The 17,220-nt window shown below is 33.9% G+C and overlaps 1 protein-coding gene across 10 annotated transcripts in view; it reads left to right on the top strand.

Moving 5' to 3' along the window:
• The window catches only part of ATRNL1 (attractin like 1), a 510,466-nt gene that overhangs the window by 186,626 nt on the left and 306,620 nt on the right, over positions 1-17,220 (top strand). For all 10 annotated transcript variants that reach the window (XM_062580018.1, XM_062580017.1, XM_062580020.1 and 7 more), the window contains exon 22: positions 14,775-14,827. In XM_062580018.1, the coding sequence (XP_062436002.1) occupies positions 14,775-14,827 (53 nt within the window). The remainder of the gene's footprint in view (positions 1-14,774; positions 14,828-17,220) is intronic.

The raw sequence follows: 17,220 nt of genomic DNA, 5'->3' as shown, positions 1-17,220 counted from the left end.
CTGGTATTTTTTATCTAGCATACTAGATAATGTGGTTTGGGGAGCTTGATTACAAAGGCATAAATCAATCCAAGAGCCCTGATGATATTCTAAACTTCAACTATGAAGCTTGAGTGGTTTATTGGATTATCACTTCTGCAGGATTGATTTACAGCTTTAGTTTTACAGCTTTAGTTCTTCATCTCCATCTATTATTTTTATATTACAAGGAAAAGAAAATTTCAGCAATTTACAAGAAGTACAAAGTACCAGAACTCTATGTAAATACTTCAGCTAGAAAAGCTATGTTTTAATAGGTAAGCATCTGATTTAGAATCAAAGCAAATTTACAGTCAGATCAGAAAATTTGACCTTCCACAACACTTTTCTTTCATTAACTATTACAGAACAGTGGTGCATGGAAATAGAAACAAGTACTAAATGCTGAGCTGATGTAACTCGTGATAGCTCCATTTGGTTTGAGAACTGTGGCTGCTCACCACAGCTGAGTGTTTTCTTCCTTTGTTTATTCTTAGAAAGAATTTGCTACTTTTGGAAAAACAATATGAAATATGCCCAGAATACACTTATCTTTCCCTCTCTCTAATGAGAATTTTAAAATAATTCTTTACTTTCATGATTCAGTTTGATCAGCTTGTACTTGTGTTCAGGTATTTACAAGTTTGATATCATTCTGGAGCTGCCTGGACGCTTTAAGGCAAAATACTTGAAGAAAATTTGCGAGTCAGTTGGAGATAATTCTAAAGGAAAGTAACAAGAACAATCAGAGGTCTGGAGTTGTGGGAAAAAGATGTAGAGATTTTAAATGAAAATACTAAGGGATGACACGGTAGCAATTTGATACCTATAAAAGGCTGATGGAAAGAAGGGAATAATTTGTTGTCTTGTTTTCTCAGTGGCAGAAGGAGGAGTAATGGGCTTAAATTGCATTAAGAAAGATTTCATTGGTGAGAAAAATCTTTTCTAGGGTTAGGGATAGGGAAGAACTAGAACTTTAGAGGTTAGAAACTTCCCAGTACTAGAGATCTAGAAGAGGAGGCTAGACAAATATTTGTCCAGAGTAACTAGGTACATTTGACCCTGCCTTGAAGCAGGAGGATGGACTGGATGTTTACAGTATCCTTGCATCCCTTTTTTCTATGAATTATGAGGTCTTAAGGAGTTCTTTAGGAATTCAGAGTTAATAAAGGCCAGAGGGAAAGCAGTGAGATTGCCAAGTCAGCATATGAAATGTGTCCAAAGTGGCACGATGTCCCATAAGAAAAGTTGTTGGACTGCTCACAGAGAAGAAACAAGAATTAAAGGGTAAAGGAATAGTCAGCTATACTAAAAGAGATTTGATAAATCAGATTTTATAAAGAGGTTTTTGGCCTGGGAGTGAGTTCTTACAAGATCCAGAAGGAGATGAGGGCAACAATTATGTTTGAACAGATGCTTCAAAATGACTTTCTAATCTTATTCTCTTTTAGGTCATTTTATTCGTTCTTATGTATAGTCTTGGTTTAATCATAGATTTGGTCCCTGATTCTTATAAGTATGTAAGTACGTGATAAAGCTCTGATACTTAATTTTAAGCATTTTAATGAACAGGGCTGTTTCCCTGATTTAGTGCTCAGTGGGTACCATATGGGTTACTTTTACTTCTTCCAGATCTTGGGAGGCTAATATTAAATTGCCATATACAGAATAGCAGCAACAGCTTCATAGAACTATTTCGCAAAATTCTGCCCATCTTCTCTTGATAATGTGCTTCTCTTCCTTCATTCCTTTTCTTTCTCTTTATTATTATTTGTTGTTTTCTGAAGTTGGTGTTCTGAGGTAAGATGAAGTTGAGGGTGACAAATGATGATAAAAAAAAAAAAAAACTATCCTTCATTTGGAACAGAAAGATTGCGTCCTCTGTATTTATAAATAAAAGGTTACAGCACTTCTAAACAGCTGAACAACTTCATTTGTGTTCAGTGCCATCCACACAAAAGGTAAAATACCTTTAAGATCCAGAAGTGGTCTTCTGCAAATCTGTTCTTTGGAGAAGGTAGTCATTATTTTTTCTTATTCTTTTTTTTTTCAAAAATTAAAAATATAATACATTTATCGTTGAATTGTGCTTAAGAATTTTTCACCTTTTTCTATTTTATTTAAACTAGCATGATATTTGTAAAGTCAAATGCATTTTCTAACACTGATTTAGGACAGAAAAAAGATAAAAGTTCATTACAGTTTTTGTTAGTGCTCCTGTCTTTTCATTATTGACCTTCATGAAACCTTTGCTCTACCATTATTTTGCTGCTTTTGTTTCCCTTGAATAAGAACTTTTTTGAAAAACGGTTAACTATATGATTTAGTAAACAGTTTAACATTTACCATTTGGAAGATTTGGTTAGAGCTTTCTCTGTGCTCATTTTTGTAGAATGATATCTGCCTGTTTTTCCTCATCTATTCAATGCCTGTAAATATTTCCATGCGGTTAAAGTTATATTAACATGGCAGGTTGTTTTGTGATCTCCTCAGCTATTGTGAAACAGGATGTTGATTCTCTCAATTGAAATATTTGCTTCCACGCATAGTCTATATCTGTTCTCAGGTTTTACCTTTGACACTTGCTTAATTTCTGTAACCTAGGAGTATCTCGTCTGCTGTTTTTATTACATATGTTTTTATTACATATGTATCGTATGTATATCATATCATATATGTATCATATCTGCTACACGTAGGTCATTTAAATACTGACAGTGAACTCTGTTCCTTAAGATAAGTTGCAGTGGAAGTTTAGCAAACAATGTTTTTTAATTGGAAAAAAAAGTCTGCAAGATATAGTGTCTTAATGTAACTTTGCTAGAAAATTGGTAGAGGTTCAAATTATATTATTACAATTAAAAGCAGGCCTGGAAACACAAAAGAAGCATTGAACAGTACAATTCAAATATCAGTGTGATACAACATCTTCCTTGATAGTGGATATATCAATCTATACCACAGGATATATTCAGTTTTGTCTATTTATAAATAATATCTATTATCCAATTTTCTGCCTGCCCATAGTATACGTAGACTGGTTATGCATTCTATTATTACCCAGTAATAGAAACTACGAGGTAACATTTAGTGTGGATCTTTTTTTTATGGAAATGCCAGTCATAACCAGAGACTATGAATATACCTTAATGGAACAGAAAACTACAACTCATTGCATATTTAACTTCCAGAATGCAAGTCCGATTAAATAAATAAATTTGTTACAGATATTAGTCATATAGTGCACTTTTTATGAAGAATAGCTCCTGTGTATCAACTAGAGTAGACCAAAACATCACCAGGGCCCCTGCTCCATTCAGTAGCAGGCCCACATTCTCCCTAGTTTTTCTTTTGTTACTGACACATTTAAAGAAGCCCTTCTGTCATCCTTGACATCGCTTGCCAGATTCAATTCCAAATGGGCCTTGGCCTTGCTAGTCACATCCCTACATACTTGGATGACATTCCTATAATGCTCCTGAGTGCTTGTCGTTGCTTCCATCTTCTATGCGCTTCCTTCTTCTATTTGAGTTTGGCCAGGAGCTCCTTGTTCATCCATGCAGGTCTCCTGCCCCTTTTGCTTGACTTCCTGCTCATTGGGATGCACCGCTCTTGAGCTTGGAGGAAGTGATCCTTGCATATTAACCAGCTCTCTTGGACCACTCTTCCTTCTAGGGCTCTGTCCCATGGGATTCTTCCAAGAAGGTTCCTGAAAAGGCCAAAGTGTGCTCTCCTGAAATCCGGGGTTGTGATCATACTTTTTGCTTCCTCCGTGCAGGATCCTGAACTCCACCATCTCATGGTCCATGCTGCCAAGACTGCCCCTAACCTTCATATTTCCAACCAGCCCTTCCTTGTTTGTTAGTACAAGGTCCAGCAGTGCACCTCTCCTTGTTGGCCCCTCTATTACCTGTGTCAGGAAGTTATTATCAGTGCTCTGCAGGATCCTTCTGGATTGCTTGCGCCTTGCTGTATTGTTTCTTCAGCAGGTACCTGGATGGTAGAAGTCCTCCATGAGAGCCAGGGCCTGTGATCATGAGGCTACTTCCAGCTGTCTGTAAGAAAGCCTTGTCTACTTCCTCTTCCTGGTCAGGTGGCCTCTACTAAACATCTAAAACTGTGTCACCCATGTTAGCTTGCCCTTTAAATCCCATAAGCTCTTGAGCCGCTCATCGTCCACCCCTAGGCAGAGCCATCATTCCACAGCTTTGAACAAGGTTCTCAGAGGGTCTAAGCAGAGCTCAAACACTGCTGCACAAACCACTGCGTCTGATGTAGTCAAGATGTTACACTAAACAGTGAACTAACAGAAGCAGTGAACAGAGTATCACAGCTCATACCTAAGACAGAGAAGTTTACAAACAAACTGTATTCTTATACTGTCTTTGAACACCTCACATCTTACCAGAAATCTATAAATCAAACATAGAGCAATATTCTTAGACACCGAGAAGCAAGAAATATGTAACGGTCAGTTACATTTTCTTTAAAAATAAAAATCCAAAAGAGTTGAAGAGAGAGGGAGAGAAAAAACAGAAAGAGTAAAAGACTACAGTCCGGGAGGTGCCATTTTTTTTAAACCTGTTCAGTTAAGCTCACTGGAGAAATTTAAGATTAAAGCTTCGGTATTAGTGCTTTATATTCGATCAAAGGGTTTACTACAATGCATTAGAATACGCTGCAAACATTGAATAACATTGAGTGAATTCTTTGGAATTTTTCCATGCTGATCTTGCCAAGAACATTTTCCTCCTCAGAATGCATTTCTCCACTGCTTTTGTGTCTCTTATTTACAGAATACATGACACATACTCTGCTTTTCTGACTTTTGTGTCACAAGAAATAGTGTTTGAAGTGACATTAAAGTATGTCACACTTCTGATTTGTGGGTAATACAAATTACAGCATTAGCTTTGCGTAAATTAGTTTGGGAAACTGGTTACAATTAAAAACCTGATCTGAAAGTAGTAAAGAAAAAAAAAACTTACAAACATGAGAACAGTTAAAGATAAATCTGTTTTTTAAAAATGATTTTTTTAATCATTATCGTAATGTGGAGTATTTCTGACTTTAGTACTAATTTTGAGACTGTCAGTTAAAAAAAAATCAGAAACATATTTCACAATGCTAAAAACATTGCCCAAATTTTTGAACTGAGAGAATTTATTATTCTTTGACTTAAACAAAATGATTTGGAACAGGCTTTCATGCCAGCATGCAGAACAAATTTAATTCAGACAGAGATGAAAGGCGGTTAATGTAATTGTAGCCTATTATCCTATGCAGGCTTGAGTTAAGCAGCAAACCAACAGACAGTCAGAAAAAGATGGATAGAAAATAGAAATGCTCAAGGCAGGTGAAATGGATGCTTGTGAAGGGATTATGCTGTAACTATTCCCACACAATCTCTGCATCACTAATATCCCACCTCTACTGTATGTTTGTATTACTGAACAGGATATTCCTATGCCTCTTGGGCTGTTTTTATTTCCCTCTGACGTCAAAAAAAGTCCTTGTTTGGTAAATTTCTGTACTCTCTAATCCTGATTTTTGTTTCCCTTAATCTACCACATTTTTCATTTCCAGGGAAGCACGGAAGCATTTTGTTACAGCACTGCTTTTATTTGCTTCTTTTTTTTCTTTGAAAACCACACAGAAGCAGGTGAATGGTCACCTAAATAGATAAATAAAATCTTATATCTTTAGCAAGTTTATGGGGATCATTGCTAGCAGTCAAATACTATTTTTAGTAAAGTATTTGATTAGAACAAAATCTGATAAAATTTTCAACGGTAAGGCAGTAAGGCCATTCTGAATTAGTGTATTTCAGGTCATTTCGTTATTTTCAAAACTGCATTTTGGCAATTTAACTATATTAACTATGTATTTTAATATTTGATTTTCATTTTTTAGGAGCTGATATTTGTTCTTTTAGAATATATACTAAATTTGCATTTAAAGCTTTTAAAAATCAAGAAAATTTTTTAATGTCTGTCTGCTCAGAATACCTATGGAAAGTTACAAAGTTTTAGAATACTTTGAGAAATGTTGATGACAAAAATATTTGGGCCAATTTGTTGCACTTGTTATAGCACAAGAAGCAAGGAAAGTACCCTACTTGCTATAAAATAACTGATTATACTTAGTCAATAGATATATATGTGTGTGTGTGTATATATATTTCTTCCAGATAGTTCTAGCAATAACTAATTTAAGCATATATATATATATATATATATATAAAATGTTGTTTCATAGACACTTTTTTTAGGTGTTGAGACTGATGTTTGCAGATCTGGATGATAAGATCTGTTTTTGATGAGTGTAGTCTTCAGCTTCACCAATCATTCACTTCCAGTTGGGGTGCTGTTTTTTTCAGATAAGTCGTACACCAGGTGTGTAGTAATAGCTAATAAATATTCTTTCATTCTGTTGTTGTTTAGGGTGAGATTTTGTGCCTGTTTTGAATAATGCTTTATTGTGTGAGTTGCCCTTTGGAAGTCATTGGGATTACCTACAGAGTTAAAAGCTCTGTTCTGCTTGCAGTCTTATGTGGAGTGCAACTCAATGCTTTTCACAGTAGTACTCTTGAGCCTGCCTATCCAAAACAAATACATATAGTTTGAGTGAGACAGAAAGACCAGAAATCTTGTCATAAAATACTTCACAGTATCCTGTTGTGAGGCTATGGTGTACTTTTAGTCAACTTTTCCTTCCTTTTTAAGACCATTTATTTTAACTAGTGTTCTTAAAGGTCTGTTAAAGGCCAGTCAGCTGTCTAAGACTAGAAGTGTTGGCATATATAGAATTTTTGTTATAGCATAGACAATAACGTGTTTATGTGGCACTTGCTAAAGATGTATAGTATATAGATATAGTATAGATATAAAGATGTATCAGTATAGTCTCTGCTCCAGGATATTTACAATATTATGGATTATAATGGACTAATGGAGATCAAGACATAGGAAAGAGTGGATAAAAGCAAACGTGTATTTATCTTAATAGTTTCTCCAACCACCTATCCTATTTTGTGTGCTCTTTTCTTAATAGATATTTCTCTGTCTTTCGGATTGATGTCTTGTTTAATGTAGTCAGATAAAAGATGGCACAAGTTAGATGGGCATGATATATTAAAGAGGTTTTTAAAAGAGACAGACATGGTGGCAGTAGAAAAATGGTAGGCCATAAGACATTAATTTGATGGACTATGCCATGCATGGGGTGTGGGAGTGAAGCAAAAGAGAAAGAAAGATTTTAGGCAGGAACAGAACTTGTGAGAACAACATATTGGATGGATTTATAGATAATGGAGTGGTCTGATGGATAAAAATGTGGTTTTAAAGGCCAGAAGAACCTAAAGAAGATAGGAGGCTGGAAACTGCTCTACCTCCATATCTGGTTTCTGATGACAACTCTCCCATAGGTCATTTAAATGTTTTTGAAGGCTCACCATCCATTGTTGTTAAAGGAGGAGGTACAATTCTCTGACAATTTCTGTAAATGCCACAGGAAACAAATATGGTAAGTTAAGCTTATGAATGTATTTTCTGAATATCTAATCTGAAGCTCTTTAGTCAGCCAGGAATACTTAAAGTATAATTGAAAATATCATTTAATAGCTAGAGTTCTGGCATCTTTATAGTAAGAGTGATAACTTGTCCGTTGTTCTGTATAATAAACTTAAGTCTTTGTAATATTTAAGCTTCCTGTTCATATAACAAATTGCCATTAACCCATTAACCCTGTATAAGATACTGTAATGGGTGGAGAAGTAATTTAGATAACATCAGTATTTCCTAAAACTTTTGTTCTGATACACTTCTTAACTCACAGTGCATGTGAATAGTTCAGAAACTTTTCCAGCCCCGAGAAAGTAAATGTTAGAAATAACCAACGTTGTTCAAAACAAGATGCTGTGTTTACATTGCGCCAGGCCAAGCCTACCAGAAATACTAGCAGGGGTTTCTGATCACCTTAGAATACCTACACTGCTCTTCAGATCAGGAGAGCACAAAGTGGTTTGCATTGAAAACCTCTTCGTTCAGACAATAAATCTCATTCCATGACATATTTTTGACATTTTTTTTCTTCTAGAAATGTTTTACAGAAATACATTTTGGAGAGTTATCAAAGCATATTTATACTATATTCATTTCAAAATATTATCCTTTCCTAGAACTGCTGATTACTCAAATAATTCATTTGCTAAGGTTGCAATATTTTCTCTGTTCTTCTTATTTAAGATTATATTCATAATGCAAAAAGGTAAGAGAAACATTTATATTTCATTACAATGTTCAAAGCGTTTCATATATATAAATTTCTGAGATTCCAAGATGTAAATTTGTTATCTGAAAATGTGATGAAATTAAATCTGGAAGTCTTGAAAGTACTATGAATAGTACTTTTCCATTCAGTAAATATTTACATCTCTCAGTGAGCTCCTTTCCTCAACAGACCGTCCACACAAATGGACTTACTTGTCCTGGTAATTTCTCTATCCTTATTGTTTAAATCATGGCTCTACTTAAAATAAACAGATAAAAATTAAGATAAAGCAAGAGGTAGGTTATAAAAACAAAAAATCTGACTAACATAAAAATAATGAAAAATATATATAGATAATGATGTGTGTTCTTACAAAGATTCTTAGAAGTGAAATTGCAAATGAAGTATATGTGATAGTGGCTTGGGAAAAAAAAATCCACTGGAATAGATGCAATATTATTTAAAAGGATACTGCTGTAAGAAAAGCTGCTACGTTAGGCAGATTATCTTGAATCTGAGGTATTCTAGAGTTATTTAAAAGTTCTTTCCTACTGAATAATCCCACACAACAGGAAAAAATTATGCTACCACCCTTTCTATCCATTGGCTAGTGCTTGTTTTAGTGCTAGAAAACATGAGGCAGAATGACTTTGTAACTGTGGAACTAGCTTCTCTAACAGCTAATTCAAATCTCTTTTTACTATAATAATTAGATTTTAGATTCTTTTTTTCTTTCATTCCTTTGTTCCTTCATTTTTTTTCACTTGTTGGAAAGTGGGAGATTTAAGAAGTAAAATAGAAAGATGCAAAAGTTCTTCAACAGGGACAATGTTGATATACAAAGTTTGCAGAGGGAAGGACCCATGCTAACAAAGAATTGGAGAACATTTTATGTGATAATATAGTAGAGATTAAATTATTGCCACAGTAATATTTGGTGATAATTCAATGGTAATGAGTACTATTTATTTATTTAAAAATGTATTGTAGGAGTTGCAGCACGTATTTAGGTGATAAAGACATTTACTATTTTTTGCATTTTCACAGGAAGTTATAAATAGTCATAAATGTATGTTCTTTTCTTGTTTGTCTAGTAAGAATAGAATACGAAATTCTGGACTGGTTGATGTTACAAATTTTTGTTACATAGGCAATGAGCTAGATGCTTAATTCTTATTTTTTGAAAAAGGATGTATAAAGATAAACTCATATGACTATGATATTAAGGTGATATGCATGGATATTTTTCCTTATTTTCTCTCTCCTACTTACTAAAAGTATGAATAAATCATTATCTTCTTAAATAAAAGAATAGGAAACAAAACTTTATCTTAAAATTATAAAATTAAGAATTTATTACAAGAAAAATTGGGTTTTCCAAGCAGAATACTAACTAGTGATTTTTAGATCTTATTCTTAAAGAAAGAATGTACTTTATGGTGTCATTTTTTAGAAGGAAACTCAGGACTGATAATAAAAGTTTTTATGTAAGTCAACATACTGTTTCTGTGTATAGTTTCTCAAATACAAGGGATTTTAGACCCAATGCAAATTGGTTTTGTAGAGACCTAAAATGAGATCAGAAAACCAGGGGAAGCTGATATACTTTCAACTGTTCAGCAATTACAAGTACATTCTGTGAGATTAGTCTTCTTTACAGAGGCAGAGTGGTTTTAATAAGTAACGTGTTGCTGAATTGCATACGTTTAACAGTGCAGGTTTGATTACAGATGTCTGAAGATGCTGGTAAGAGGCTATTTTCATCTGTTGTCTGAATAATCTCTTTTCGTTTTTTTAATTCTACTTTCTTTTTTTAGCTTTTTTCCTGTTAGTAATTTTCTAAATGTAAATACATCATTGGACAAGATAAGCCCTTAAAACAGAGTGAGATGTGTTTAGAAAAAGCATTTTAAATTTCAAATTTGTCATTGCTATCATTAATTTGTGAAGTCTTGTTCGTGATTTTTCAGAACAGACTTTTATTTTCTCTCCATAGTCCTGGCTCCGTTTCTGACAGATTTTCCTCAGTGCGTGATGCCATGATGTATTAAATAGTAGAATACTCTATAATATACTCAAAAACATAACATAATTGTTAGTTAATTGTAGTAGAATGGTTACTTGGGGCACCTGGTAATCAAAGTTCAAACAACTGTGTCCCTAAAGCTAAAATTAGATTGCTTTAGCCACGTATTCAGGCTTGTGGCGTTAGGAGCAAACTATGAAGCATTACTGCTGGCTGTTCCCAAGCACTGAGCGTATGCCTATGCTGTGCCTGCACCTTTTGCAGATTGCCTGAGATACCTGATGCGCTTTCAGTAATACACACTTTAGTGGTAACATAGAGCTCAGGGCAGAGTTACACAGGAGTATTTACCCTGCTTGGATCCCTCTACTTGAAAATCTTGAAAGACTTGATATTTTCAAAGTACCTATCTAGCTATTTTAAAATTAGTTGTCATATATGCCTAACTACAGGCAATAGCTGTAATTAACTGTAGCTTATAACATTTTGGAAGTAATGCCACAAAAATCAAATATTTTCAGCTCAAGAGTAGCGACTTGACTAAAAGCACTGAAGTCAGCAGACATTGTTCTTGGATTATTATGTAGTTCAGAACAGTGAGTCACTGATATCTGTAATTCCAATTCACACTTGAGCATGGATGGAAGAGGACAAAACCCTGGGTCTTAAAGCTTGGTTTCAGTAGCTTTTATGTGGAACCAGCAAGGAGCAACCACCTCTTCTAACCATGAAATTATCTATGTCAAAAACAATTAGGAAAGAATGGACTTGATCAACAGCAATAACTGTGAGTGACCTCACAACGGGCCGAGTTGTGCTACAGACAGAAAACTGCCTGTCTCATGTGTTGGAAGTTTTGAATATATTTAAACGAATCAGAAGAAGCATTATGTGTGCTAAGTGCTATGATTCCAATAGGATAACGTTGTGCAGGTGATATATTTAGTGAAAAATAGGTACTGTAGATCAAATTAGTGAGGCTTAATCATTTAATTTTCTGTGCAGTGCTTTGTGAATTTCAGAGAGTAGATTTGTTTAATTGCTTACTATTACGGTATTTTTCTACTACTACTATAACCTTTATTTTATTGTAATGAAGTACACAGACTAACAATTTGCACATAAAAAATACCCTCTTATAGCTAAGAGTCTGCTTCTTGACTATATTGATGTTGCAGTGTATTGTCCCAATGTTTTCCATTAATAATGAATAGTTCTCTCAATTTACTGAGCTATAATTAAACATATATTTTTTTTCTAATACACAAATTAGACACCTTTAATTCTCTCAGTGTCAAGCTCCTTCCAGTCACGAGCTAGGCTTTCTGCTGTAGATATGAAGAACGATCTGCCTACCTCTTAAGATAATGATAACCTAAAAGGGCAAAAGATTCTAGGATTTATGTTTCCAGTTAGGACTTTTTAATGATGTGTGAAAATGATTTATTTGTTTCTTCTTGTAACTGCATATAAGAATGCCTTGAGACAGGGTTTTTTCAGTAGATTAATCTGTCTCCTCTTCCCTTAATTCTCAAAAAGAAAAGAAAGGCCTAGGCCAGGAATACTTTTTCTTATTTAAGCTGATCTCACCAATAGAAAAAATAAAACATCCTAGCTTCATAAGCTGACTTTATATTTCCAGATTTTTCTCATTCTACTCAATTCTGGCCTCTCAGAAAGATGGAGATCAAAGGTTTTTAAGTGGTCTTAGAAGTAATAATATTTCAAACATAATACATTGTGCTACAGGAGAAAAAAATAAATAGATAAACTTAGTCTCACCTGATAACATAAATAAGAGAAATTGGTTAAGAGATAAGGCATGATTTCCTAATAAATTCTAGATCATTGCTTCATCTCTTCTGCTGTCCAGGAATTAAGTGAACAGTAACTATCATATGGAACAACCTGAGCAAAGAGTATCTTAGTTAAACTTAATGAATTGGACCAAACTGTCTAATTCTAAATTCACATACCAATGATTTGTTACTGTTCACTCTCATCCAGAAAATCTCGTGTTCTTGACTTGACTCTATTTCTCTGGCTCTTTTCTTTATCCATGACTGACCACGTGTTTGGCAGTAGTGAACACGTATTTATGTATGTAATGGGTGAACTCAGAAATGCAGACTTAACTCCTATGAGAAACTGTGTTCTCTCAAAGTGGTGGAGAGAAATATCTTCTCTAAGATTTTGAAAGACATACAAGAGAAAGCTTATCCTAAAGATTATGTTTAACAACTGAAAACTAACCCAATACCTGCAAGGACAGGTGAACCAAATTGAGACACATTCTTTACCTGAATAAAATATACTGAGATATACAAAGATTAACCTTTTCACCAAGAATAAGCTACTGTGATGGAGGGAGCTTGCTCAATGTCAAAACCACAGTAACATCAGACTTGAATATATTCTACTTGCCCTTTCTAAGGCTGTCTTATGGTTGATATAGTGCACAAGATCATACACATTATGAATCTCCAGCAAAGAGTGATTTTTAAGCACACAAATTCTTAGAAAACAGGCCTTTCATTAATTAAAGTTCTGTGAATCTTACTGTAAACATGTACTCTGGGTACATTTATGGTATTTGAAAAGAAAGTCAGAAATTATTAAATTGCTCATAAACATAGAAGATTTGGGAAATTAATTATTTATTCATTTGGGCAGAACCTTTATTTTGAAATCCCAAGCAATTCTAAAACCAATATGAAACTGGTTTGTTTTAGTAATTAAAAAAAAATGTATAAAAATATAGAACAGAGCAAACAAGCCCCTTAAAAGAAACTCTAATTCATGGGAAGAATCAACTGCAAGTTTTTTTAGTGCTACTGTTCATTATTTCATTTATGATATTGTAACAAATACCTAAGGAGCTTCTCTGCACATGTTTAATAAAAATGAGCATGTTAGCAACCTAACATTAGGCTGGAAACTATGGAAGAGAAAACAGAAGAACAAAGTTGAATATATTAACCTTTTTTTGACAGATGTTGAGCCAGTGTAAGCACAGTGTTTTACAGTCTGCCACTTACTAGGTGATTTGACACCGAAGCTATAAAGTTTTGCCATATTACTAACAAATAAAATAAATAATAAAAGATCTCCTTGCAATTTATGTTTCTTAAAGAGCGCAAAGTAATGAAAAGGTAGTACAAGCTATTAACTGAAAAAAATTCATAACCAGTGATAAGCTTTCTCTTTGTTTAATGAACTGTTATATATATTTAATAGAAAATTATAATTTTGTTGGAGACTTCTGGAATAGCCCAGAAAACCAAAAACAGGATAATCATTTTCTATTAAGGTATATGGGGTTTTTAGACAAGTGTTATATAACTCAATTTGATGATTATGAAATTCTGTAGCTTATTCCATGTTTCTGAAAACAATCACATATTTTATAAATAAGTTAAATTTATCAACTTCTCAGCATATCAGCTACAGCAGACTAGATGCAGGTTACAGGACATTATATATTAAGTCTAAGTTCACTTAGTGCTTGGTTAATGGAGAGAAGCAACTGTTTCTGCAGTTCAGAGAAGTGAAGTAGCTGAGATACAGCTATGCTTATGCTACTGCACTTACGGCTAATTTCTGGTCTTAGGGCCGGTTATCATGGCCTGACTTGCAGCAATATAGATTAGGATGATTTAGAGCACAGTACACAGCTATTGGCTGTGGATCACCTCACGGACCTCCTGCCATGAAGATGTAATTATCATTTATTGCATGGAGCTGTAGTTGGTCTTTTTGCTTGTTTGCTTTGGTGTGTGATGAGGTTTTTTTGTTTTGTTTGTTTTTTTTTTTTTTTTTTTTGCTTTTGTTTTGCATTTAAAGAGTTGGAAACAAAATGAATGACATATTGTAGCCCACCGGAATGGTTGTTTGTGTAGCATGAAACTGAGGCTAGATGTTCCATCCCTGAATAAGTGGCATGAGGACATGTGGAAGGTGTTTGAGGATGCAAAGTCTGCTGTGGTAGTGTTTCAAGACTGTGTGTGTTAGCGGGAGACATGTTTGGGAACATTTCCTGCAGTGAATAATCCCGCTGATCCTTGCTCTGCTGTCATCTTGGAGAGAGCAAAGGGGTGATCAAAACCAGCCAGGACGTAACCTATCTCTGAGGCAGCATGCGTAATCGGAGCTCTTAGTGCTTGACCTTGCTGCCTGGATGCCTTTTTTTTTGTTAGTGTAAACATACCTTCAGAGGTAAGTCCTACTACAGGCACTCACCTCTAGCCTCATCAGAGCCTCATCACTCTGGGTTTCTTCTATAAACAAGTGCCTCCAGAAGGCAGTACATCCTACTGAAGAACTATATCAATACCTTTTAATTTCCTGTATTTGTGCTGCTAGTAATAAAACTCAAGCTATTTGGAATAAATATTCTAGCTGTATTAGTATTAAAACTATAATCTGTTTATTGAGATTTTTTTTCTTTTTTCCCCTGCAGCTGTGATTCTGAAAATAGATATCTTGGAAATCCACTTAGGGGAACCTGTTATTGTGAGTACTTATGTTTTTCACGTTCACTATTTAAATGCTATTTACACATTATGTTATAATTTCATTTCCACTGTAAAACGAGCTAAATATTCTTCAAAGTATTCTTCAAGTAGTTGGTGCAACTTTGAAAAAGTAAATTAAAAAATAAAGTGCCCTTCTGGACTTCTCTTGGTGTCACTTTGTCCCCAAGAAAGCACTAAAACCTACTGAAAGTTAATTCCTTGTACATATGCTACAGTGAATGATCAAACCATTGCATTGTTCTCTGTATCTCAATGTATGTGAAGAAAGGGAATATGTAATTGTCTCATTCTTTAAAAGGCAGGATTTGTAATAGGGAAATAGAAACAGGCTAAATGGTGATATTTCTTAGTGACGTTCTGGATGGTTTAGCCAGTCAGTATGTGTCCCAGGGAAGTGTTCCTCAGCTGAACTCCAGTATGTTTTAAAATGATAAAGCATGTGTGTTGTCCCCATGTTTTTACTGTTGTAAAATGTGCCTTAGGCAAACTAGTTTTACGGTGTTACGTTTCTGATAGTCATAGTGAAATATGGGAAGGGATGGGAAAGAATGCTTATTACCAGTGTGCAGAAATCCCTTAGTGAGCTCTTTATTTGCTGACCTAATATCAATGTTAAATAGTAATTTTAATCATCATTTAATCATCATTAATCATTAGTGTTGGAGGACACTCTTTCCTCTTGCAACTTTTGCACATACCTTCTCAATGTCAGACAACTGGATTCAATTGTCTGTTATTTCCTAATGTCATCCTCTACCTTGACCTTAAATTGTATAAAGATATATTTCTTAATAAATTTTGGGCTTATATTTTACCTTTTCATTCTAGAGCATATACAAAAGTTTTGTTTTATAGTCTCTTGTTGGCATCATTTACCTAATAATTTTTTTTTCTTTACTAGTATATTTCATTTTTAACTTAAGTGGTTTGCATCTGTTTTACAAAATAAAATAGTCTGTTACAGATACTAATGTATCTATAGGTCTAAAACATTCATTCTTTTTGACAGTTATTAAAAAAAATACGCATTTTTTCCACAGTCAAGTTCAAGTTTAATGGTTCAAGGTAGAAGTTCATTTTTAAATGTTGTATTTCCAAGTTACTGTGATATAGTTGACTGTATTCTTAAAATAGACCTAATTGAAAATACTCCTTAAGTCTGTATTGTACAAATACTGTTGATCAAATAAACTCAATTATATGTGTTATATTTGTTCTTATTTCAAAACAGAAATTCCAGTATTTAGAGGATTGAATATTTGTATATATTCATTTTAGAAATTATGTAGATTCAAAGCTAGATAATGAGCACATGAGAAGAGTATACTGTAGAGAAAGTACTACACAGATAATTTTGGATATGTCCATTAACATCTGTTTCTTCTTTAAATGTTATTTAATCTAAGAGATGGAAAAGAAATGACAATAATGAGATTTATAGATCTCAGACACCTCCAAGAAATATATTATTTTTTGCTATCATATTGCAGGTTGGGACTATAAATCGTGTTGAAGACAAATCGCACTGTATTCAAGATAGCCTTTAACCTTTAACTCACTACTATTATATATCTCCTTTCAGGTTTCAAATTTTTTTAAGGATCTTATTTTGGAATGATAAATCTTCTTTTAATAATTTCAGTCATAAAAAGATTCTGATATGAAAAAATTTTCGGAGTTACCTTATCTGGAGGTAATCACGAGCCTACACTAAGTTCAAATAATTGAATGCTTTATTTCTTACATTTAATGGCCAATGCATCATAATGGGAAATTATTCCTGTTAATTTGTGGATAACTGACTGACCTAAGATTTTAATAACAATTGGTTATTGGCACTGTAAATTACTTGCTAAATAATATATTAAAAATGTTAGTCATAGATATACTCAAATTTCTTACCTATGTAAGTATAAAATAAATACATTTAAATGTAAGTTTAAAATATAACTTTACCATGATATGTAATTTTATAAGAAAGTTTAAGACATACAAGAGGCGTGCATGTGAGTAGTATTTTCCTATATTCATTTCACAAATGTGGGAGATAGTAATTAATCTAAATACAGATACTGTGCCAAAAGGATAAACACAGATAGCAACGATATCATCAAATCCTAGATGTAACAGAGTCAGAATATAAGAGTGAGAACAAGCCTCACACACACATCTGAAAATTGGGAAATACTGAATATATAAAAACATCTTAGCAACTATATGATGGTCTGTCTAATCTTCTGTGTTGTCAGTAGTGGCTGAAAATGAAAAGCCTGGGGAAGAGTGTAGTAACTGGACAAGCATGTAGTGATATTTCCCCCAAGAGGTCTGTTTACGTCCAACAATTTGCAGCTCAGGAACTTCATGAGAAGA

Source organism: Rhea pennata, chromosome 7 (assembly GCF_028389875.1).
Source record: "Rhea pennata isolate bPtePen1 chromosome 7, bPtePen1.pri, whole genome shotgun sequence".
Lineage (NCBI taxonomy): Eukaryota > Metazoa > Chordata > Aves > Rheiformes > Rheidae > Rhea > Rhea pennata.
Note: the sequence above shows the minus strand (reverse complement) of the source record. Positions and strands in the feature narration are given on the sequence as shown.